Source organism: Mycotypha africana (genome assembly GCF_025528875.1).
Source record: "Mycotypha africana strain NRRL 2978 chromosome Unknown BDF20scaffold_20, whole genome shotgun sequence".
NCBI classification, from domain to species: Eukaryota; Fungi; Mucoromycota; class Mucoromycetes; order Mucorales; family Mycotyphaceae; genus Mycotypha; species Mycotypha africana.
The window spans coordinates 175,911-199,883 of NW_026515744.1; the positions used below are offsets into that span (position 1 = coordinate 175,911).

Here is a 23,973-nt window from a genome sequence, read left to right on the forward strand (position 1 = left end):
TTGTTCTCGAGCAATATCTATGTCCATTTGTCTCAGCTGGATACGTGCTTCCTCTGCTTTCAAGGTATCTCTTGCTGCTTTTTTCTACCATAGAGCGAAAACATGAATAATCAAAGGGTTTGCCATAATTTAGCCAAATTATAACTCTACCTTATCTTCTTCGGACTTGGCTGTAAGTATATATTTTAATAGTTCAGGGTCATCGCCGTATCGGTCCAAAATCTCTTTTACTGTAATGTCATTGAAATTGCTCGGTTGACTCGCATTGTTAGGCTTCGTTGACTGCAAAGGAGATGACGGTATAGGCCATTGAAAAGCAGAAGTATTCTGTTTCGATCGAGGAGAATTTGAATTAGGATGAGGCGACTGATTAGCCATTTTTTTTATATGAGCAACCAAGAAACCAAAAGGAAACTCAAAAAGAGGGGCAAAAAATAAAAGTTTAAATTTCTGTGTTACAAGGAAAATACGCACAATAACATTTTCAAAAGGGACGTCACTTTCATTTGCCGTTTTTGATGATTTCTACCTTTTCTTTCATGTCGCATTATTGATGTGCATTTTTTGTTGCAGCTAACACAACAATCTTATAATGACCTTGATAATTACAAATCCAAACATATACTCAGTGCCTGATTCTGATTCAGAAGATGAACAAAACTTCTTCATTCAAAAGTAACAATGCGTTCAAATAATCAGAAATATATGGCGTTTTCAGACGAACGGTTGCTTAATTTTAATGACATTGAAATATATAGTCGTGTACATATGACAGAGAAACAGCAAAAAAATATTCTCAAACTTGGCTGCACATATAACCCACTCGATAAATACAAATCAACTAATTTATTGAAGGGACTGGTAAAATGCAGCAAACTTCAAAACGAGTATGCCAATTGAATGAACGAAATTACAACTCACATTTGTATAGACTTATATCGAGCCTACAGAAGACTCATGGTTACAATATCAGCTCAAACTACAAGAAAGGCAAACAAAATTTTTAGAGAAAGAACGCGAAAAACGCAGAAAAGAGCATGATGAAGCACAAAGGCTTCTAGAAGAAATCAATCTATTAAAGTAAGTTCTTGGTACTGTTAAATGAATAAGCCCTTATGAGTAGTATCCAACTAGTTTTGTAGATTAAACGATGATAATGCCGGCGAAGATGATAGATTTGAGAAAGAGTTGGAAAAGCAGCGAAAATTAGTTGAAAATGCTATCCAATTGGATAAGAAAAAACTCGAAAATGAAAAGAAAGAGGCTCAGCTGAAGGAAGAGAAAGCAAAGAAGGAAAAAGAGGAAGAGGCCAAGAGGCTAGAAGAAGAAAAGAAGGCTAACGAAAAGAAGGAAGAGATTAAGAAACTTGTAAAGTTCTTGCTGAGATCATGAATAGGTGCCCAAAAACTGTACTGTAACTAATATAAGTTCTATCTTAGCAACAATCATCAGCGACCTCAATAGAAGGATGGCAAGAGTACCAGCGATTCTATAAAAAAATTGAATATTACAAAACAACCATAAAGCCTAAATTGAGCGATGATAATTTTCGAAAGGCTTGTTTTAATGCTAAAAGACCAATTACAAGAACAGTATCACAATTACAATACGATCATAGTGTTTTGCTTGAAAAGGTAAGGATAGCTGCACAGAACGAGATGTGGTAACCATAGTTGCTTATTTTTTCTTTTTCCCCTCTTTTTCATTGCCTGACAGCATGCTGCTCTTTGTCAACACCTTGCTGGCATTAAGCAACAGTCACCGGATGCATTTGAATTTGCTTTAAATCACCTTGCAAAAGCATTCTTATCTCAGGCTAGACAAGAAATCCATGCTACAGCTCATGCTGCTTATTTTTTAGCAAGATTTGCCTATTTAATGATAAGTTCTATTCCAGAATTTTCAGATTATTTATTAGGTCGATTGTTTAAACGCTGCCAATATCTGATTCCTAAATACCACGACGATGATCCTGTAAGTCTCAAACAAAACATATCTGAAACCGCTTCTTTATCACCAAGCTCTACATTAGACATATGTCACTCACTTTCTTTCAGTCCCTCTCTGTTGAAGAGATAAAAGCGCGCTTACGATACACATATAGTGATAAGGAAACCAAAACGATTGAGAGTCACTTGCAACATTCAGAATTTCAAAAATGTTATATAATGCTTTATGGTGCGTTATGTCAAACAGTACCTGACCCAGGACAGCCTCCCAACCCTTATCCACTTAAACACGCTTGGATTTGGTTGGCACGTATCTGTAATATGCCTCCACGAGAAGTGACTCCTGCACTTGTTGGAGGTATGTTAGAAGTGGCCTCCAAAAGATTATTAGAAGCCTATCCTACACAAATGACAAAGCTTCTAAAATTGATTCGTCAAGAAATATGCCCCAAATATCCTCCTACTCAATCGAACGATAACGTCGCTAACATCAGACGGGTAGAAATGTTCATTGATGACTACTTCCAAACTGGAAAGCTAGACACTGTTCCAGAAGTCCCTCCTGAAAAACGATAATGATAATGCCATCATAAGCTTCAATAAAATATTCTTGATTTTTCTGTAAACTTTCATAGAAAAAACGAAGGATATCTGTATATATTTATTGACATATTTCGGCAAGAATTGCTGATTATCATTGTTCTTGTTATATGGCCATTTCAAAGCTTCCAGTCTCATATGATTCGAGCAAATTAGAAGTAGGCACTATATGGTCATTCGGCGCTAATCCTGCATAAAAATCATTATAGTCCAACCGAGTTGCTAAAGAACGTAGATCTTCATCGTGATAGGCTCGCAGCAGACGTAAAAAGTGTAATACTTGCTTTCTGAAATCGTCTTCCATCTTTTCCTGTTGGTCTCTGATTCTTCGAAGTTTTTCCATACTGACTCTGTTGCTGCTATTGTCATTTGCTACTCTTGCAGAAATAGTAGTTGCAAAGTTATGTAAATTGTCTAGAACGATTTTATAATTCAATATACATTCCAAAATGGTCTTCAAGCGAGGTGCAAACTCTTCTCCCTTCGTGCTACTCAAAAACCCTTTTTCCAAAATTTCTGACAAGTAATCGTCATGAGCTGCTATAACTGAATCCAAATCGATACTCTTATTTTCAATAAAAGTCTCTAGTTTATTCCACGAGCATTCCAGGACCTTTAATACATAAATTATGAGCCTATACAGCTACAATTATAGACAGAGTCAACTTTGCCACAGCTTACCTCGAATAAAATATAATGCTGTAGTTGGTATACGAAATGGACCATATATTGTATTGTAATTTGCGTCGAATGAATGTCTTGTTGTATATTGATCAAATTTTGAAAATCTCGTCGAGCTTTAAACCATTGTCGCCAAGCTAAGGATAAAGTACATTCGACACGTTTTAGTCGCCACAAGTAATAGAATATCTGTAAATATTTCTTCATAGCTTCAGGATTGAGAACAGTGTTTATAGGGGTATCAACATGGTATTCTAAAGTAAACACATCCCAACCAATGTCGTCTCTTTGGAACTACAAGCATATAACACGCACATATCAATTAGTCAAATTACTTTAATCTTTGATTAGATAAACTGAACAAACCTCTAAAAGCTTGACATCGAGTCTACGTATAAGATCAGGATTATCGTACTGAGCATCAGAAGAACGTATGGCTGATTCCAGAATGCTCGTTAAATTATGTCGATATATTAAATTTGCAGGTTTGTTCAAGTGTGACCTATTATCCGAAAAATAATGAGACAAGGCGTGCTCAAAAATTTGAGGTAAAGCTGCAATAAATACCATAATGCATTAATCAAATAAGCAATAAAATCGCCTTGTCCAAGAAGCATATACCGCTTCAAGGCCTTCAAATGATCCATCAACTTGTATTTGTTTCTGAGCAGTGTTAACAGTGCTGTACTTGTATCTTTATAGGCTACTTCGATGGCTTTTTCAAGATGTTGTATGTTTCCATATTCGAAGGACTTTTCTTTGTCATTCGGAAAATAAGTGGCAGCTTCTGAAGAAGTAGATGTTTCTTGGCAACTGTATCGTATAAAATTGAGTGATTTACCAATAGAAAAGATCTTTTGAGCTAATTCCTTAGATATGAAATTAGGCAGCATATTGTCACGTAAGGTATATTGGTATAGCCAAAGTTGATCTTGAGGTGCGTCAGAATTACAAGCTACAAAGAATTCATCAAATGGATCATCAAGTTCGCCCTCATATATCCACCTTTCCAACATTTCATAGAATGGTTTTGATACACTACGCAGCGTCATTGTAATGTATTTTTTTATGAAAGGATCACCGTGTTTAGTGAAGTTGTGTATCTCAGTTAAAAGTTTTCCTCCTTTCAAACCTACAGTGCCAATGTCAATAATCAAGCTTTGCATATGAGAATCGGATTGTCCAGTATAAAAGAAATTGCCGAACTTACCTTCGCAGCTTGTCGCTAAAGCATCCATCAACTTTAATTCTTGTTGACTTTGCAATGCCCATCCTAAAAGTCGTTTCAATGATAAACTGTCCTCTGTCCATATTGTATCCTTAGCAGCCATCTGTTTCTCTATCTTTGCCTCCAAAACCGCAATGAAACGGTAGTAGTCAGCTAAATTATGCTGAAATGTGGCACACAAGGACTGCTGTATCAGCCCGATATTGGGCGAGCCTACATTATTAATAAGCGTTTGAATATTCATATAATACAATCCTATATCTGTCAATTTGAAAACAATTTCTTTGGTTGGTTCGGATATTTCTACGCCACTTATGAATCCGTAACTTCTGTTGAGTGGGTCATATTGAATGTATTGTCCATTGATGCCTTGAAATATGTAAATCAAGTCTCGAAGCAACTCAGTTTCTGATACATGAGTGAGTCCTAATAGATGGACTTCACGTTTCTCGTTTTAGTCATACTTCAAACAGTTCATTTTATCTCGACTCATTTAACTTACTCTCTGATGAACGATAATCCTGTGCTTCTCGAGCTCTTGCTAATAAAACTGCAGGAGATACATCATGAATTTCCATAGATTGTTCTGAAGAATACCGCGGTTCGCGGGTCAGTCGACGGCGCGTATTCCGCATGGATGATTCTTTTTGATGTGGTTCATGAGGACGTGATGTTGGAGGTGGTATATGCTCTGTTGTGGTAGACAAGTCTGGCAGTTGCCTTATTGGTGAAGGAATACTGTCATCTATATCTCGCTTAATTTTTTATGTAAAAGCAAGCTTAGATCATTGATATTTGCAAGCAAATTTTTTGTAGGCATTTTACCAGAACAGAGGAGGAAGGGGCATTATTGTCATCCATTCCATCACTTAAGAGTGACAGAAGATAAAGAATTGACCATCTTTTTTTTAGGTTCTAGAAATATAGTAATGCTCAAGTATTTAGCTACTGACTGTTGAAAGTTAGAATAGTTTGATATTACTTTTGAGCGCAATTTGTTGTACAAATGTCCAAACTGAAAAGCTCTTTGCGATTCTTGTACTATGAATAGAAAACATATCAAAAATCAACTCAATTAAGTGAATAGGCTGATTCGGATGATTTTACATTTAGACTGAATGCTTAAAACAATGTGGTTTTCGTCTTCAATAGCTGAGGGTTCGTTTCGACTTTTTGAAACGAGTAATAAAACGATTAGATAATCCGACTACTGTTTTAAATTTGGCGCTGACTGTTGGGAAAACTGATATTATACCTTATCAGTAAGTTACTATATCGATCTAGCAATATTTGTCTCTGCCTCTCTTCTTCTCGAGTCAAATTTTCCTTGTCCACTGCAATAAATTCAGTAATGAGTTTGTTGATAGTATTGTTGATGCGGTTGGATCGTGTATTCTGACTAAACTGCGAAATGTCAGACGAAATAGAGGCAACTGAAGCTCTATGACTACTAGATCGCGGATGATCGCCGTTTCTTGGTCTGAAGAAATGTGCAGATTCCAAGTTATTCATCTGGAAATCGATAGTTGAATCTGCGTTTGGAAAAACAATAACGAAATTACATGAGCCTGAAAATGCAGGAAAATTAAGGCACGAAATTTTCTTTCCTTGTACACGGTTTCGGATGTTGGTTTTCCTTTTTTTTCCAAAGCTCTGTGGTGTATTTAGCGAAAGCGGACTACGTGTCAGCCAGACATCTGGTTCGATTGTTTCGGAGGCATCTAAACCATGAGACGTCTCAACTTCAAAGAAAGAAAATAGCAGTCTGTTTCTATTATTGATCCTCAAAAGTAATAATTTTTCAATTTTTTGAAGTGTTGTGCTAAGGGGTTTGGCTTCAGGACAGCTTGTAAATTGAAAAGTTTAGGCAACGAAAAATTAAATGTACCTTGATAATTGTCCGCATCAGAATACTCGTTTCTTCCATATTTTGTTAAAATAAGCTTTCCAGAAAAGCTTTTATTATCATGTATACTATTTAAAACGAAGCATTTGATTGGATCTAAATTCAATGATAGATCAGGAACAACCATCATTACATGTTACATTTTGTGAAAACACACAATTCATGCAGAACCTTATATTCATAAAGGCCATGTCGTACGTGTATAGTTGTTTGATTAGGACAGAAAATGAAGAGTAAAAGGAGTATCATAGACTTACTAGTGGTGTAAATAGACCTAATTGTAAAATGAACTATAGATATTGAGCAAATATCCATCTGGAGATGGAAATCGATACCTGTTACCTATACAATAAGGTTTTGAGATTCATTTCATGGCATTCTGATGGAAGTTCTTTTCAGAGTACAGGTATTTGTCAATAATAAATATACGCCTTCTCGACTTAAGATATTTGAAATGATGGTTACCAAATTATGTCATGTGCTGTTGGTCGTCTAAATCACATTTCTTTGCATTGTCTCGACTTACGCCTTTAAGGTAATGACATTTGGAAATAGATGGCTATTAAGCAAATATTATTATGGCATAAAGTGCTTTTTATCTTTTCAACATTTAAAAATTCTAGGACATAAGAACTGGGAAAGGATATTGTACTTATTTCAATATGGCATTCAATATGAAGTAGGATAACCTTTTTATGTTGTTACTGACTCAAATGTCACTTTCGAACACTACTATTGGCTGAAAGCAAGCTATACTTTAAGACATATTTTAGAAATGCTTTTGCAGCTGTTACCATTTACTTCGTATTTGGTTCTTGATACAATTTTAAGAGTGATACAAAGCACCTCATATTTGTTTGAGAGGTTACAGTGAAGCGCTTTTAGTTTTCCACATCAAGCTTTAACAATGTCGAAGCTAACTACTAATAATGGATATTACAGTTTTGTATATGGGAGTACTTTCTTGACTATTTTAACAACGAACGCATATTCTTAATACAAAAAGGTGAATTATCATCCTCATGAAGACAGGAACGCAGAGTAACCACTTGATCGTCTTTGTATACATTTCAAAAATAAAATAAAATAAATGAGTACTATTGCTATAATACCTGTTTCAAAAGAAAGAATTGAAAGTGTTATACTTTTCCTCTTTGGCCGCTCGGACCTTGCCCACTTGGACACTTAGCAACTGGGCTGTCAAAGAGTACGGGTATATTTGATTGCGATCCTAGTAGATGGTATATCTTCGTCATGATTGGAGGATTTTCGTTCTGTAGGACTATGAAATCATTTAGAGTAACTCAATACACCATTAAATTCTGAAGAAATTTTATTATATAACAACAGGTCAATTCTTCACTTTTTTTTGGACTTTTCTCTTTTCTATTTACATAACAGTGATAAAGTCAAAGGACAGTAAAAATCCAACGATACAAAATGACCAACGCTATTTCTTATACTAAAATCGATTACGAAGACTTCAAGAAATCCGAATTAAGCAAAGCCCTTGGTGAGTCTTAATTTGAAAAATTTTATTCCTTTTTTTGTAACGATTGTGGGGAAATGTTAAATTAAACATATGCAACCTTCAAATTCATAATAAATGCACACAGACCTTGCAACTGATGCACTTGGAAGCGGCATTGTCAAAGTCACCGATGACTTCTTTGCTCCTGCTATTCGTATGCTCAATCCTCTACCTCCAGTCAGTCGCCCTGATAAGTTTGATGGTAATAGTTCTAACACGATTCTTCGATTTTTGGAACAAGTTTGCTCATCTCCTTCAAAATTTCCTTGTAGATAACGGTTCTTGGATGGACGGTTGGGAGTCCAAGAGACACAACCAAACTTACGATTGGTAAGTTTAAACTACAGAAACATATGCTTTTGAGATAACATACAAAGAGAATTTACATAGCTGACAATACTATGTTATAATAATAGGGCTATTATTAGACTTGGTTTGCCTGGCACCATCAAGGGTTTCGATATTGATACTAGCTTTTTCACCGGTAACCATGCTTCTGCTGCATCTGTTGAAGCTGCTTACTGTCCCGATTCCACTGGTCTCGAAGAGGACATTCATTGGGTCGAAATTCTTCCCAAGGTCGACCTCGCCTCCAGTAGCCACAACATTTTCGCTTTAGAGAATGCCACCACTACATATACCCATCTTCGTTTGAACAACTACCCCGACGGTGGTATTGCTCGTTTCCGAGCATACGGTGATGTTCGTCCTCAGCCAGTGGAAAACAAAGAGTAAGTATTTAAGGATGATTCTTCAAGGATAAAAACGAAAATACACAACGCAGATAAGGGTGGAATAACTAAAATATATTTCGCTTCGTTGTCAATTCTAGCGAATTGATCGATTTAGCTTCTGTTCAATATGGTGGCCGTTCTGTTCAAGTCAGTGATGAACACTATGGTCCTGGTGACTTTTTGATCATGCCTGGTAGAGGTAGAAACATGGGAGAAGGATGGCAAACTGCCCGTTCACGTGTCAAGGGCCATGCTGACTTTGTTGTCCTCCGTTTGGGTGTTCCCGGCCACATTTTACAAGCCGAAATTGACACAACTCACTTCAAGGGCAACTACCCTCATCAAATCAAGTTGGAAGCTACAAACAGCAAGTTGAATGTTCCCGAAGAAGATGCTGAGTGGATTACCATCCTCGAGCCTTCCAGCACTGGACCCAACAATATCTTCCACTTCCATACAGAAAACGCTGATAAGGTCTTCACACATGCTAAGGTTTCCATCATTCCTGGTAAGAAATAATATACTTTGACATAACACTACAAGTACGCCCTTGTTGACTTTTAAATCCATATTAAATAGATGGCGGTATTAAACGTGTTCGTTTGTACGGTATCCCTGAAGGTGGCAAGCTTCCCGAATCACCTATTGCTTTGCCTAATAAGGGTATTATTGCTGAACCTCTCACTTCCGAAGCTTATGCTGCTTATGGCGATGTCATTCACGCTCCTGGTGCTAAATACGTTACAGGCGCTAACCAAGGTACTGCTGAAAAATATCACCACGTTGCTCAAGTTGCCAACTTATTCCCTAAGGGTAATGGAAAGATGAATCTTTGTATGTTCCACTGCCGTCCTACAACCGAAATCCCATTCACCGTTAAATTACTCGAAAGACACCCTTACTCAAGCCAAGCTTTTATTCCTATGTCCCACGGCCAAACAAGAGGTTACTTGGTTGTTGTTGCCCTCAATGGTGCTGACGACAAGCCTGATATGTCCACTTTGAAGGCTTTCTTTGCAACCTCTGAACAAGGTATCAACTACAGAAATGGTGTCTGGCATCATCCTATGGTAGCTTTAGATGCTGCCACCGATTTCGTTGTTGTCGTTCATGAAAGTGGTGTTCCTGAAGATGATTGTAATGTAGTAGAGGTTCCTCATACCGTTGTCCAAGTTCCTGGTTTCACCACGCAATAAGTGCAACTACAGGTAGATTTTGTAAAAATGTAATTAAAGTCTTTTTAAAATGCTGGTAAAAACAGTAAAAAAAAAGACTTGTAGTATATCATACCCTCATGTATGTAGTCATTATAGATTCTCAAGTAATAATAAATAAATACTTGTCATTGTACACATACACGGCTCAATTGCCTTCGTTATTAAGAATAATACCCATAATCAATAAGCCCTTTCCATTTAAAAAGTATAAGAAATACAATGCAACTCTTATCCTTTCTACAAAAATTGTATATGTACAAAGTGTAGGCTGATCTAGATGTTCCTATCGATAATTTTTAAACCATAATTGCGGCCAGAACAAGAATACATTCTTTAACATACAATGCCGAGTAATAGTTACAGTGCACACACACCATACATGGCTATGGCATCGTATTTGGTCTTTTATAATGACAATTTCATGTTGTGGCATAGAACTTTTTTTTTGAAAAGTTTAGCGACAGGTTTATTGAATAATGGAATATACGGTAGGTAATGTTTGAGTAACTACGTTGATAATAATTTATTACCATTCTTTCTTTTTTTTTTATTGTCTTTATGCTGCGTATTCATGTATTGTATGATTTGCAAAGGCGTTCGGACTGTCTGGTTGCTCAAATCCTAACGTTGTTAGTCGTTAAACCCTAGCAACCTCTCTGGAATAATTGTATGCCTCTTTTCTAATTTTGTGTTTGTTTCAGGTAAGAGTATCTCAGGCTTCCACAGAGTTTTAGAGGTCATACGAACAAACAATAATTGCTTAAACAGGTCATCACTGCTAAAAACAGTTTTCAATTGTTTTTGATTTTCAAACAAATGCAGAACCGTCAAGATTGCAATGAGAAAGCGAAATTGGCGCTAAGAGTAGAGCTACAACAATAGTAAACAAATATTACAGCAGCCAATTTTATTTTATCACTGCGAAAGTAATTATAACCTAATTGTCATGTTCTGACCTCCAATTCGCTTAACAATCTGAGAAACAATTCAGATTTACTGCCTTTACCAGTTGTAAGTTCCATGCACACTGAGACAAATAAGATTTCAACAGGGTACATTTCAACCTTACTGGTAATCAGTACGATTAAACAAGATTTTTATTGGCAAATAATTTTAACCCCACATGAGCACATAACCATTATGAGATTGAATTGCCCGGGTCAGATCAAATATAAGGGGAGAAGGGTGCTAAAAAACCTTTTTGATAGTCAATAAAGGAAAAAGGCAGTAGAGAAGGGAAGAGGAAAAGAGGGTAAATCAAGGACTAGATTAGTCCTGAGTGAGCCACTGGACTAACTTGTTACCAAGAGTGGGAGTTTCTGGGGGGGGGTCTTATCATGATGTAGATAATCAAGTTCGAATAGGATTTGATATAGTGCGGGCCATCGAATTTTCCAGCTGGAGAAGCGTTGAATATTTTGTTTGTTACGTGTTTTTATGGTTGGAAGCATGCTGAGAAGAAATGATATTGGGTCATTTACTGTGCAGGGCATTTGTAATCGACGGTGCATGTGAAGGCATATTATTGAGTGTTTGCGGGTAAACATGACATTAGGGTGATGTATGCACGGTTTTGGAACCCCACCAGGTAACCAACCGAGACGCCAACGTATAACTCGACTGCGTTCCACGGGAGTCATAGGTAGCCAAAGAGTTGGATCAACACCATGAAAAGGGCGACAAGAGGAGAGGAGAACCGAATTGTTAGCTTGGCGTTGTGTTTGAAGGTTTTCGACACGAAGTTCATGATAGGTAGTATTGAACACACGAGTATCGATGCGGTCAGGGTTATGAAAGTTGCAGCAGCGTTGCCAGAGGGGAGTTTTGGAGAGCTTGTACCAATGAGACAGACTAGCTGAAGCACGTAAGTATGGTAAAAACTGCGATAACAGGATATCCCTGGGACCATTGATGGACCTTAATAAGAACTTTCCTTGTAGGCGGTGAACACGCTCTTTCATGGATGGAAGGTTGGTCAGATGTAACATGACCTTGGTTGATGAACGGGAATTTCCTCCAAAAATTCGTCTTATACATTCTGTTTGGCATTCCTCGATTTTCTTTATTTGGGGTGATGAAAATGAGCTGATGGCAAGACCGTATTCCAGTTGGGTGCGCACAATTTGGGTGTAGAAGCGTGTTGATAGGAGCTGATTGAAACCTTTATGATTGACGCCAATAGCTGACATGGTGTTCATAGTGTGTAAGGCTTTGTTGGTATTGTTCTGAATTAGATCGTTGGTAAGTAAGTGTCCACCTGGGCCAATGGGGATACCTAGGTACGAGAATGATGTCTGACGTGAAATGCTAGTACCATATAGAGAGTAAGAGGATGTATCGGAACTGGGAGCGACTACAGCACATTTAAGTGGGTTCCAATGATATCCAAGACTGTGACTATGCTCCTCACATTTGTTGAGGAGTATCTGAAGTTGTGTGGGAGCAGCTATGAGCACAACATCATCCGCATATAGTAGGCTTGTCACAGATAACGCAAAACGACATACCCCATCGGGCTGCGGTAATGAAAGTGGTTGTTCACGAAGTAAAGAAGGTAGCTCGTTGATATATACGGAATAAAGGTATGGGGAGAGGATAGACCCTTGCAATACTCCTGTAGCCGGGGTAAACCGAGGGGAAGTAGCGTTAGACACAAGTACTTCTATTTGAACTTCGTCAAATAGGTTTTTAAGAAGACCTAGCAGGGCTGGATGTAAATAGGTTTGGATTGCGTTCCATATATAATCTCGGTCAACAGTATCATATGCGGATTTGATATCAAGGAATGCCAATGTTGGTGTGATTTTGTGATGTCGACGCAGGATGGCACAAGTTTCAATAAGGCAGAGCGCTTGGTCTAGAGTACTCCGAGAAGGCGAAAACCACCTTGGGCTATATCGAGAGGGGGGCCAGTTTGTTCAAGGATGTGATGGAGAGTTTTTTCCAAGATCTTACGAAACGTAGATGTTAGGCTGATAGGGCGGAAGTTAGCGGGAATCAAACGGTTCTGTGGAATATGTTGACGTAGAGGAACGAGGAAGAAGTTTACCAGCATAAATCTGCTGTAGGTGTTGTGACATCAGATTTGCTGAGTATTGAGGGCCTTCCATTGTTGAGAAGGTTGGTTTGATCTTCCGGTTCTTGCGGATTTTGCTGAACTTGGCAATGGCTTTGATGTAATCGCCTTGTGCTAATTGTTGACAGAAAGTACGCCAAGTTTCCCGTCTACGTTGTAGGACTAGACGCCGGAGTGTGGCTTGCGCTGTTTGATGCTGTTCCCAATAACGGAGGCAATTCAAACCTCGAGCTTTTCGCCATTTCTTGCATAGGTATTCCTTCCGGTTAAATGCAGCTGTCATTTCAGGTGTCCAAAAGCCTTTGAGATAGTCATCGGTATGAGGTGGGCGTCTTCCACAGACGAAGTCTAGTGTCGCTATGATGCTCTCACATAGTTGATTATGGATAGTTTCAATATACTGGCAAGCAGTGGATCTATCAGAAAAGGATGGATGTGGGGGCAATATCAGGGATAGATTCTGTAAGAATACTTTTTTATATAGATCATAGTTTTCGAAGCGTTTGAGTTTCTTGACATTCCAGTTAATCTGTGGGGATGTTAGTAGAGCGAGTAGATTCTCATGAACAACAAAGGACAGAGTCATAAACTTATGGTTAGAGTTGGGTGACAGGTCATCGCGTATGCGAAGGGTCGGTGTATACAATTCAGCAGTGCTGAAAAAGTAGTCAATAATACTAGTGCCTTGGAACGTATAAGAGGTAGGTTGACCGTGGGTAAGACGTTCATTCCATAAAATAAGATTGCTAGCCCTCATCCAATTGAATATTAGTCGTCCTGTGGGATTGATTCTGGTATCGCCAGTGAAGTCGCCCATTCGTGCATTGAAATCCCCCGCAAATGATAGTATTGGTTGTATGTGGTAGATGTAAGGGTAGTAAATCTAAAATTTGTTGTATATCTTCAGTTCTTAGGGAGGGAGGAAGATATAGGCAATGAATCAATATTTTGTTGGAGAGAATGATGGATAGGGAATATTTAGCTAGTAAGGGGTGTTCATGTGTTAATTGGTAGATCGATAGTTTGCTGTGTGTGTTAACTAAAAGGGCGAGACCGAGGGTACCACGATGGGTATTAATAGAGTTAGTTGGTATTCCATAAGTATGATATTGGGGCCAAAGGGTTGGATATTTGTTGGGTGTTAATAACCAAGTCTCATTAAGAAAAAGAAGATCAGATTTGTTAGCAAGTTGGAGTAAAGGTGTGATCGCTTGTTTCGGGAGGCCTGTTGCATTAAATAAAGAGATTGTCAGGGCTCTCATATATTTAATGTGCAACGGAGGAAGAAGGTCCATGAGCTGTAGAATTGTCTAAAGTATCCATTAGCAGGTCATCATCTGATGTGGGGTGATAATATCCTCGCTTGTTTGCTCTTTAGGCATTTGAGCAAAAATTGAGGATAATTTCGTATTATAGCGATCAGCTATAATAGAATCATATTTGGAGCGGGTAATCCATTCTTGGTCTAAGAAGGAGCGGGCCACAGCGTATTTAACTGGTGCTCTCATGTAATCAAGTGCTCGAGATAGACGGTTTTTCTGAATTTCAGTTGCAATGGAGTCGCGTTCAGCAGTAGGAAGTGAGGTGTATTTGGGATCGGCCAGGATTTTACCGCTGAATGGTGTAAAATCTTTTAGAAGGTTAACGTTCTTGTGGATGAGGAGTTCTGTGAATTCGGCTTCATAATCGTTATGTATGAGCACCGCGACCGTGTTACGAGCGGGGTAGTGTATGTCAAGGAGTCTTGCATTATTGACTCCGAGTTTACGGAAAGTGGTACGAATAGTGCCTACTAGGATACGCATTTTGGTGGGAATGTATACGTATTTGAAGCCTTGTTTCTCAGAGGGTGGTTGGAAGAAACGTGCTGCAGCTGCTTCGCGTTGCAGGCGTCGCTGTTCAATTTGGTGTAATGATGGTTGTTTTAATACCTGAATTTTCGCTGGGTTGTGCCAGGGTGCATCGGTGAAGGGTGTTGATCGGGTTTGGGATTCCGGAAGGGGCGGGAAATCTGAAGATGATAATGGGTCAGCAGCCTCGTTCATATTGTTGATACGTTCTTGTAGGTTGTCAATTTCACGACGGGCTTCAGAGAGTTCGTTTGTCAGGCGTTCAACAGTCTGGTATAACTGTTGGACAAGTGTTGCTTGGTTATTGCCAATAGTGGGGTCGGAGGAGGTGATTGTCTCTTTATCCATAGCTTGTGTGGAATTCAATGAAGCTCTAGAGCTTCCGAGAGTGGCGTGAACTATGGGATATAATTCAAACGCTTTGATGGTTTTATGACATGAAGTACATGCAAATTGTGGTTGAAAGGGTTCTTTGGGCGAGGAACCGTGTTTGTGAAACGTTGTAGTTTCGAAACATTCAGGACATATTAGGTGTTTGCGAACGGTGGGGAATGCAGCTTCTAGTGCAGACAGTTGCTCTTCTGAGAGTGCAGGATCTGCAGCTTTATTGTAGGAGCCTCTTAGTGGTCCCATTACAGTTGTCAAAGGTTTTGTTTTTCGATATGTGGTTTTGCTTAATGTGTAAACGTCTATTCGAGTCGCTTGCCTAAAAAGGAAAAATTATATAAACTGATGGGAAAGCGGAAAAAGAGCCTCATCTGCAGGTACGCTATTTTCAGAAATTATTCGGACACTTCTGACTGAAAATTTCGGAGCATAAAATGGGTCACTGAAAGAAAATGATTTGGGCCGTGGGCCAAATGTCCCAATTGTCTAAAGGGGTTTGCGCTCCAAACACATCAGGAAACTTTTGGGCGGAATACCTGCAGAAACCCTTTATATCACTCAGAAGAATACTGTTACAGGCATCGCGAATACGTAGTGTCAATGTTTCTTCGTCTAAAAGTGCTTCTCGCTTGAGTTTGCTTTGACAAACTGACCAAAACTGTTCTATGGGGTTCAATTCAGGAGAATAAGCCGGGAGATAAAACTCATCCATAGCCACGACCCTGTATATAGCTTCGTATGTCGTCATGTGTATGTATAGGTGCATTATCCATTACAAGATAATGACCTCTGAACTGTTCATGCTTATCCATAATATCTAACGTACTGGCAATGAAATTGAAATAGTGTCCCGTACAGGTACCGCCTTTGCCTTTCTCTGTAGCAACTACTACTGTGCCACAACTACCTGTTACTTTTCTTTTTTTAGATGCTTCCATCGCCTTTGCAGCTCTTACATTGATATTCACAATTCCATAGGGCGAAATAGCGCCAAAAATCGTCATCATCTTTGATTTGGTTTTGGAAGTCTTAACAACTGCACGAGTTCCCTTTTGAGACCAAGCAAAGGATCGCTTTAGATTGATATGAAAGCCTGCTTCATCTATGAATACGCAATTGCTTTTATAATCCAAATCGGTATCTTCTATCCATCGCTTAACCCACTGATATCTTTCTTAGATTTTATCATGGCTATTCCTCTCAATAGAGTGAAAATGAGCTTTTTTAAAGCTGATGCAGCACTTTTGCGTTGCGAAATTGTAAAGGGCTGTTTTGGAGATAGAGAGATCCTCGAATTGATTAGTCAAGCTCTCCATCATTTGATCTAAACGAAGATCACTGTTATCATCAGTGAGCTCGACAAGATATTGACGACTCTCAGTTAAAGGACTGACCGGCCACTACCAGCCTTTCTCATTTCGACTCATCTGCCGCCTTAAGACTCTTTTTATGCCAGCCATATGCTGTGCTTTTGGGAATTTTGAGCGCGCTTGCTGCACCGCGAATTGACATCCCTTTTTCAGTAAGTAAATAAAAATGTTTCCATATATTCTTTTTTATATTTTCTATAGGTTGTTTTCGGCATTTCTTCATTTTCGATTAGCTTTTTATCAGAATTATTATTGGATTCTTTCTTGATCAGATCTCTCAGGAGGTTTGAAGTCATTATACATATCAAAGTCAGTAACAGCACCCAAAGGATAGTTATCTGTGTCAACATCCATATTAACGACGCAAACCGCAGCACCATTTTCGTCAAACTTTCCATCTAAACCATCTTCGAATATAACGTTGTCCATTAAACTGTTAAGAGCTCTGCAAATGTACGAACTTTAAGCAGAAAAAGTGTCCCGTTTTTCTTTTTCCTTCTCGAATTTTTATTTCTGTCCGTAGAAGTGTCCGAATAATTTCTGAAAATAGCGTACCTGCAGATGAGGCTCTTTTTCCGCTTTCCCATCAGTTTATATAATTTTTCCTTTTTAGGCAAGCGACTCGAATAGACGTTTACACATTAAGCAAAACCACATATCGAAAAACAAAACCTTTGACAACTGTAATGGGACCACTAAGAGGCTCCTACAATAAAGCTGCAGATCCTGCACTCTCAGAAGAGCAACTGTCTGCACTAGAAGCTGCATTCCCCACCGTTCGCAAACACCTAATATGTCCTGAATGTTTCGAAACTACAACGTTTCACAAACACGGTTCCTCGCCCAAAGAACCCTTTCAACCACAATTTGCATGTACTTCATGTCATAAAACCATCAAAGCGTTTGAATTATATCCCATAGTTCACGCCACTCTCGGAAGCTCTAGAGCTTCATTGAATTCCACACAAGCTATGGATAAAGAGACAATCACCTCCTCCGACCCCACTATTGGCAATAACCAAGCAACACTTGTCCAACAGTTATACCAGACTGTTGAACGCCTGACAAACGAACTCTCTGAAGCCCGTCGTGAAATTGACAACCTACAAGAACGTATCAACAATATGAACGAGGCTGCTGACCCATTATCATCTTCAGATTTCCCGCCCCTTCCGGAATCCCAAACCCGATCAACACCCTTCACCGATGCACCCTGGCACAACCCAGCGAAAATTCAGGTATTAAAACAACCATCATTACACCAAATTGAACAGCGACGCCTGCAACGCGAAGCAGCTGCAGCACGTTTCTTCCAACCACCCTCTGAGAAACAAGGCTTCAAATACGTATACATTCCCACCAAAATGCGTATCCTAGTAGGCACTATTCGTACCACTTTCCGTAAACTCGGAGTCAATAATGCAAGACTCCTTGACATACACTACCCCGCTCGTAACACGGTCGCGGTGCTCATACATAACGATTATGAAGCCGAATTCACAGAACTCCTCATCCACAAGAACGTTAACCTTCTAAAAGATTTTACACCATTCAGCGGTAAAATCCTGGCCGATCCCAAATACACCTCACTTCCTACTGCTGAACGCGACTCCATTGCAACTGAAATTCAGAAAAACCGTCTATCTCGAGCACTTGATTACATGAGAGCACCAGTTAAATACGCTGTGGCCCGCTCCTTCTTAGACCAAGAATGGATTACCCGCTCCAAATATGATTCTATTATAGCTGATCGCTATAATACGAAATTATCCTCAATTTTTGCTCAAATGCCTAAAGAGCAAACAAGCGAGGATATTATCACCCCACATCAGATGATGACCTGCTAATGGATACTTTAGACAATTCTACAGCTCATGGACCTTCTTCCTCCGTTGCACATTAAATATATGAGAGCCCTGACAATCTCTTTATTTAATGCAACAGGCCTCCCGAAACAAGCGATCACACCTTTACTCCAACTTGCTAACAAATCTGATCTTCTTTTTCTTAATGAGACTTGGTTATTAACACCCAACAAATATCCAACCCTTTGGCCCCAATATCATACTTATGGAATACCAACTAACTCTATTAATACCCATCGTGGTACCCTCGGTCTCGCCCTTTTAGTTAACACACACAGCAAACTATCGATCTACCAATTAACACATGAACACCCCTTACTAGCTAAATATTCCCTATCCATCATTCTCTCCAACAAAATATTGATTCATTGCCTATATCTTCCTCCCTCCCTAAGAACTGAAGATATACAACAAATTTTAGATTTACTACCCTTACATCTACCACATACAACCAATACTATCATTTGCGGGGGATTTCAATGCACGAATGGGCGACTTCACTGGCGATACCAGAATCAATCCCACAGGACGACTAATATTCAATTGGATGAGGGCTAGCAATCTTATTTTATGGAATGAACGTCTTACCCACGGTCAACCTACCTCTTATACGTTCCAAGGCACTAGTATTATTGACTACTTTTTCAGCACTGCTGAATTGTATACACCGACCCTTCGCATACGCGATGACCTGTCACCCAACTCTAACCATAAGTTTATGACTCTGTCCTTTGTTGTTCATGAGAATCTACTCGCTCTACTAACATCCCCACAGATTAACTGGAATGTCAAGAAACTCAAACGCTTCGAAAACTATGATCTATATAAAAAAGTATTCTTACAGAATCTATCCCTGATATTGCCCCCACATCCATCCTTTTCTGATAGATCCACTGCTTGCCAGTATATTGAAACTATCCATAATCAACTATGTGAGAGCATCATAGCGACACTAGACTTCGTCTGTGGAAGACGCCCACCTCATACCGATGACTATCTCAAAGGCTTTTGGACACCTGAAATGACAGCTGCATTTAACCGGAAGGAATACCTATGCAAGAAATGGCGAAAAGCTCGAGGTTTGAATTGCCTCCGTTATTGGGAACAGCATCAAACAGCGCAAGCCACACTCCGGCGTCTAGTCCTACAACGTAGACGGGAAACTTGGCGTACTTTCTGTCAACAATTAGCACAAGGCGATTACATCAAAGCCATTGCCAAGTTCAGCAAAATCCGCAAGAACCGGAAGATCAAACCAACCTTCTCAACAATGGAAGGCCCTCAATACTCAGCAAATCTGATGTCACAACACCTACAGCAGATTTATGCTGGTAAACTTCTTCCTCGTTCCTCTACGTCAACATATTCCACAGAACCGTTTGATTCCCGCTAACTTCCGCCCTATCAGCCTAACATCTACGTTTCGTAAGATCTTGGAAAAAACTCTCCATCACATCCTTGAACAAACTGGCCCCCCTCTCGATATAGCCCAAGGTGGTTTTCGCCTTCTCGGAGTACTCTAGACCAAGCGCTCTGCCTTATTGAAACTTGTGCCATCCTGCGTCGACATCACAAAATCACACCAACATTGGCATTCCTTGATATCAAATCCGCATATGATACTGTTGACCGAGATTATATATGGAACGCAATCCAAACCTATTTACATCCAGCCCTGCTAGGTCTTCTTAAAAACCTATTTGACGAAGTTCAAATAGAAGTACTTGTGTCTAACGCTACTTCCCCTCGGTTTACCCCGGCTACAGGAGTATTGCAAGGGTCTATCCTCTCCCCATACCTTTATTCCGTATATATCAACGAGCTACCTTCTTTACTTCGTGAACAACCACTTTCATTACCGCAGCCCGATGGGGTATGTCGTTTTGCGTTATCTGTGACAAGCCTACTATATGCGGATGATGTTGTGCTCATAGCTGCTCCCACACAACTTCAGATACTCCTCAACAAATGTGAGGAGCATAGTCACAGTCTTGGATATCATTGGAACCCACTTAAATGTGCTGTAGTCGCTCCCAGTTCCGATACATCCTCTTACTCTCTATATGGTACTAGCATTTCACGTCAGACATCATTCTCGTACCTAGGTATCCCCATTGGCCCAGGTGGACACTTACTTACCAACGATCTAATTCAGAACAATACCAACAAAGCCTTACACACTATGAACACCATGTCAGCTATTGGCGTCAATCATAAAGGTTTCAATCAGCTCCTATCAACACGCTTCTACACCCAAATTGTGCGCACCCAACTGGAATACGGTCTTGCCATCAGCTCATTTTCATCACCCCAAATAAAGAAAATCGAGGAATGCCAAACAGAATGTATAAGACGAATTTTTGGAGGAAATTCCCGTTCATCAACCAAGGTCATGTTACATCTGACCAACCTTCCATCCATGAAAGAGCGTGTTCACCGCCTACAAGGAAAGTTCTTATTAAGGTCCATCAATGGTCCCAGGGATATCCTGTTATCGCAGTTTTTACCATACTTACGTGCTTCAGCTAGTCTGTCTCATTGGTACAAGCTCTCCAAAACTCCCCTCTGGCAACGCTGCTGCAACTTTCATAACCCTGACCGCATCGATACTCGTGTGTTCAATACTACCTATCATGAACTTCGTGTCGAAAACCTTCAAACACAACGCCAAGCTAACAATTCGGTTCTCCTCTCCTCTTGTCGCCCTTTTCATGGTGTTGATCCAACTCTTTGGCTACCTATGACTCCCGTGGAACGCAGTCGAGTTATACGTTGGCGTCTCGGTTGGTTACCTGGTGGGGTTCCAAAACCGTGCATACATCACCCTAATGTCATGTTTACCCGCAAACACTCAATAATATGCCTTCACATGCACCGTCGATTACAAATGCCCTGCACAGTAAATGACCCAATATCATTTCTTCTCAGCATGCTTCCAACCATAAAAACACGTAACAAACAAAATATTCAACGCTTCTCCAGCTGGAAAATTCGATGGCCCGCACTATATCAAATCCTATTCGAACTTGATTATCTACATCATGATAAGACCCCCCCCAGAAACTCCCACTCTTGGTAACAAGTTAGTCCAGTGGCTCACTCAGGACTAATCTAGTCCTTGATTTACCCTCTTTTCCTCTTCCCTTCTCTACTGCCTTTTTCCTTTATTGACTATCAAAAAGGTTTTTTAGCACCCTTCTCCCCTTATATTTGATCTGACCCGGGCAATTCAATCTCATAATGGTTATGTGCTCATGTGGGGTTAAAATTATTTGCCAATAAAAATCTTGTTTAATCGTACTGATTACCAGTAAGGTTGAAATGTACCCTGTTGAAATCTTATTTGTCTCAGTGTGCATGGAACTTACAACTGGTAAAGGCAGTAAATCTGAATTGTTTCTCAGATTGTTAAGCGAATTGGAGGTCAGAACATGACAATTAGGTCAGCCAAATTGCAGCCAACCATTGAAATGACTATTGTTTTCTTTATTAGAGTGCCAATCGAAAATGTCTTTGATAATCCAACTTGTAAACGTGCGTAAATCGAGCAATAGCATATTGAATAATATTTATTGCAGCGATATAATATCTTCTTCTTTTGATGTAGCTAAAGCTGTATATGACAAATTTTTGAACTACTTGAAAAATATGAAAAATGAAGGTTCGCTTTACTCTCGAGCCACTTTTTGCTATATATTCATGTTGAGATGCATAGTAATATTATGAACAGGAACGGGGTATTGCGGCTTAAATAAAATGCATGAGATAATGGACAACTTGTCAGTATAAGGGAGCAGCCATACCATTCTCTTGGACACCTGCTAACTCATTTATTGTCTGTTTATAAAACGAAACAGAGCCCTGATTCGGATCCTTTTTCGTTGGATGTGTGCATTATGAAAGGCAGAATCCTTTTAGATGGATAGTTCTCCGTTCACAAATGGAATATGTTTCCAAACCCAAGTCTCTCTATGTTTTCCGTGGACCAGCGGGCATTAAGGAAATACTTGGAACCCTATGAGAGTGTCTTTCGCTTATTTGCTTTCACGATGTCCATAATCAATACACCATCATATAGAAAGAGTCTTATTCATCCCTTTTGCTGCTTAAACATTTCGTTACTGATAAGTTGTTATAAGCTCCAAAGGGTGGAATGTAGTCTGTTGCAATTGAAAGAATCAATCAAATTTTGAAATCAGACCGTTTCCTGAAGCCTGAAAAAAAAAATCCCCGTACAAAATGGTGGCAAGGAAGATTTCTTTTTTGTTGAAGGTACTACCAACATTCCGTAAATAAGTGAAAGCCTATTTATCGTCGTCTCAAGCCCTTTTCATCTATAAATAAGAGCCTTTTGATTTTCGACTTTGACGAACATTCTGTTCATCATCATCTTCAAACATCAACTTACTGAAATAGAGTACATCCTTTCATTCGACTATGGTTCGCTTTACATCTATTGCACTTTCGGCGTTGCTTGTCGTCACAAGCGTACATGCAGAGCTCGTGTTGTGATGCCTCCTCCTCCTCATCATGGCTCACATCATGGTCATAATATACATCCTTTCCCTCCTCCCAACCCTATTGATCCTGGTAACCGCCCTTTCCCTCCTCCTAATCCTATTGATCCTGGTAACCGTCCTTTCCCTCCTCCTAATCCTATTGACCCTGGTAACCGTCCTTTCCCTCCTCCTCCCGTACCTCAACCTCCTGGTACATGTGCTGGTTATGGATTAAATAACGATGCTGTAAGTATTGAAGGAAAAAGAAAAAAGATTATCCTATTTGTCATGAAATGCCATTTCATCTATTAACATAATGTCTGCTACAGTTCAGCCATTTCAATGCCATCTTCTTTGGCAATTTTAGAACGGGTGGTGGTTCTGATATCATGGGCCCTCTCGCTGTTGGTGGCAATTTTACTGCTCCCAATTCTGTTGTTAACGCCAACAACGGCTCTAACTGTGATGACAATCCTTCCTCCATCGTTCTATGGGTCTTGTTGTTGGGGGAACTGCCATTACTTCCGATACACAAGTCCACGGTAACGCTTTGATCGCCGGCGGAGGCACCCTGGACCAAATTAGAGAGTCAGAAGCCGGCTTTCAAGTGACTAACCAACTTGGCACCGGCGATTTCGATTTCTTGCCGTTCGAGAAGCCGCCCTAGATAACAATGAAGGCTATGCTTATATGGATCCTACTGCTATTATCGAACCTAACGGCGCATTTACTCAATTCAGATCCGATGCTGACTACGAGGTTATCACTTTTGGCGGATGCGGGGGAATGCAATGTAGTCTTGACCCCAATACGGAATCAGACCCTTCCAATATTCTTTTAGGCTCAGGTAATTGGAACGGTTTCCAACCTATTGATCCCAATAAGACTTATGTCTTTAATGTAAGTAGAAAAACGCTGTTGATCATTCGATGCCATTCGTCCATATGCCTCTTTTAACGCCTCCTTTTCCACAATACATAGATTCCTGTCATCAATCGTGGCACCCTCACCCTTCGAACCAATGATCCTCTTGATAGTCTCAATCCTTGTAAAGTTGTTTGGAACATTTATCCGTTGACG

At 39.7% G+C, this 23,973-nt stretch overlaps 7 protein-coding genes across 7 annotated transcripts; 4 read left to right on the top strand and 3 right to left on the bottom strand.

The window, feature by feature from the left end:
* The first annotated feature begins 519 nt into the window (after positions 1 to 519).
* Positions 520 to 2,590, top strand: BDF20DRAFT_349249 (GLE1-like protein-domain-containing protein). The gene is made up of 7 exons (XM_053075250.1): positions 520 to 675; positions 759 to 861; positions 932 to 1,080; positions 1,143 to 1,368; positions 1,440 to 1,634; positions 1,717 to 1,974; positions 2,058 to 2,590. The coding sequence occupies exons 1-7, from the start codon at positions 593 to 595 to the stop codon at positions 2,523 to 2,525; spliced, it is 1,482 nt and encodes a 493-aa protein (XP_052930684.1). The 5' UTR covers positions 520 to 592; the 3' UTR covers positions 2,526 to 2,590.
* A 65-nt stretch (positions 2,591 to 2,655) lies between these two features.
* Positions 2,656 to 5,306, bottom strand: BDF20DRAFT_908576 (Spc98 family-domain-containing protein; the record flags this gene model as incomplete). Its single annotated transcript, XM_053083496.1, has 7 exons — positions 2,656 to 3,162; positions 3,231 to 3,524; positions 3,597 to 3,732; positions 3,798 to 4,362; positions 4,441 to 4,884; positions 4,961 to 5,178; positions 5,284 to 5,306. The coding sequence occupies 7 exons, from the start codon at positions 5,304 to 5,306 to the stop codon at positions 2,656 to 2,658; spliced, it is 2,187 nt and encodes a 728-aa protein (XP_052930685.1).
* A 2,664-nt stretch (positions 5,307 to 7,970) lies between these two features.
* Positions 7,971 to 9,276, top strand: BDF20DRAFT_830358 (allantoicase; the record flags this gene model as incomplete). The annotated part of the gene is made up of 5 exons (XM_053078374.1): positions 7,971 to 8,097; positions 8,168 to 8,225; positions 8,312 to 8,626; positions 8,728 to 9,137; positions 9,209 to 9,276. Coding segments are annotated over 5 exons (978 nt in total), but the record flags the coding sequence as incomplete, so codon positions are not given.
* An 18-nt stretch (positions 9,277 to 9,294) lies between these two features.
* BDF20DRAFT_830420 (ureidoglycolate hydrolase) lies at positions 9,295 to 9,825 on the top strand (the record flags this gene model as incomplete). Its single annotated transcript, XM_053078384.1, has 1 exon — positions 9,295 to 9,825. A coding segment is annotated over one exon (531 nt), but the record flags the coding sequence as incomplete, so codon positions are not given.
* Positions 9,826 to 10,305: 480 nt separating this feature from the next.
* On the bottom strand, positions 10,306 to 10,904 carry BDF20DRAFT_992288 (uncharacterized protein; the record flags this gene model as incomplete). The annotated part of the gene is made up of 2 exons (XM_053085372.1): positions 10,306 to 10,704; positions 10,803 to 10,904. The coding sequence occupies 2 exons, from the start codon at positions 10,902 to 10,904 to the stop codon at positions 10,477 to 10,479; spliced, it is 330 nt and encodes a 109-aa protein (XP_052930688.1). The 3' UTR covers positions 10,306 to 10,476.
* A 35-nt stretch (positions 10,905 to 10,939) lies between these two features.
* On the bottom strand, positions 10,940 to 12,652 carry BDF20DRAFT_903118 (uncharacterized protein; the record flags this gene model as incomplete). The annotated part of the gene is made up of 1 exon (XM_053082910.1): positions 10,940 to 12,652. A coding segment is annotated over one exon (1,134 nt), but the record flags the coding sequence as incomplete, so codon positions are not given.
* Positions 12,653 to 20,348: 7,696 nt separating this feature from the next.
* On the top strand, positions 20,349 to 21,473 carry BDF20DRAFT_903134 (uncharacterized protein; the record flags this gene model as incomplete). Its single annotated transcript, XM_053082911.1, has 1 exon — positions 20,349 to 21,473. A coding segment is annotated over one exon (1,125 nt), but the record flags the coding sequence as incomplete, so codon positions are not given.
* Positions 21,474 to 23,973: the final 2,500 nt, after the last annotated feature.

What these genes read in the sequence shown, in the direction of transcription:
- BDF20DRAFT_349249 (XM_053075250.1), top strand. Translation starts at nt 593, where the DNA reads ATGACCTTGATAATTACAAATCCAAACATATACTCAGTGCCTGATTCT. An exon ending in ATAGTGTTTTGCTTGAAAAG is followed by an intron (nt 1,635 to 1,716) that starts GTAAGGATAGCT and finishes ATTGCCTGACAG; the next exon opens with CATGCTGCTCTTTGTCAACA. An exon ending in AATACCACGACGATGATCCT is followed by an intron (nt 1,975 to 2,057) that starts GTAAGTCTCAAA and finishes ACTTTCTTTCAG; the next exon opens with TCCCTCTCTGTTGAAGAGAT.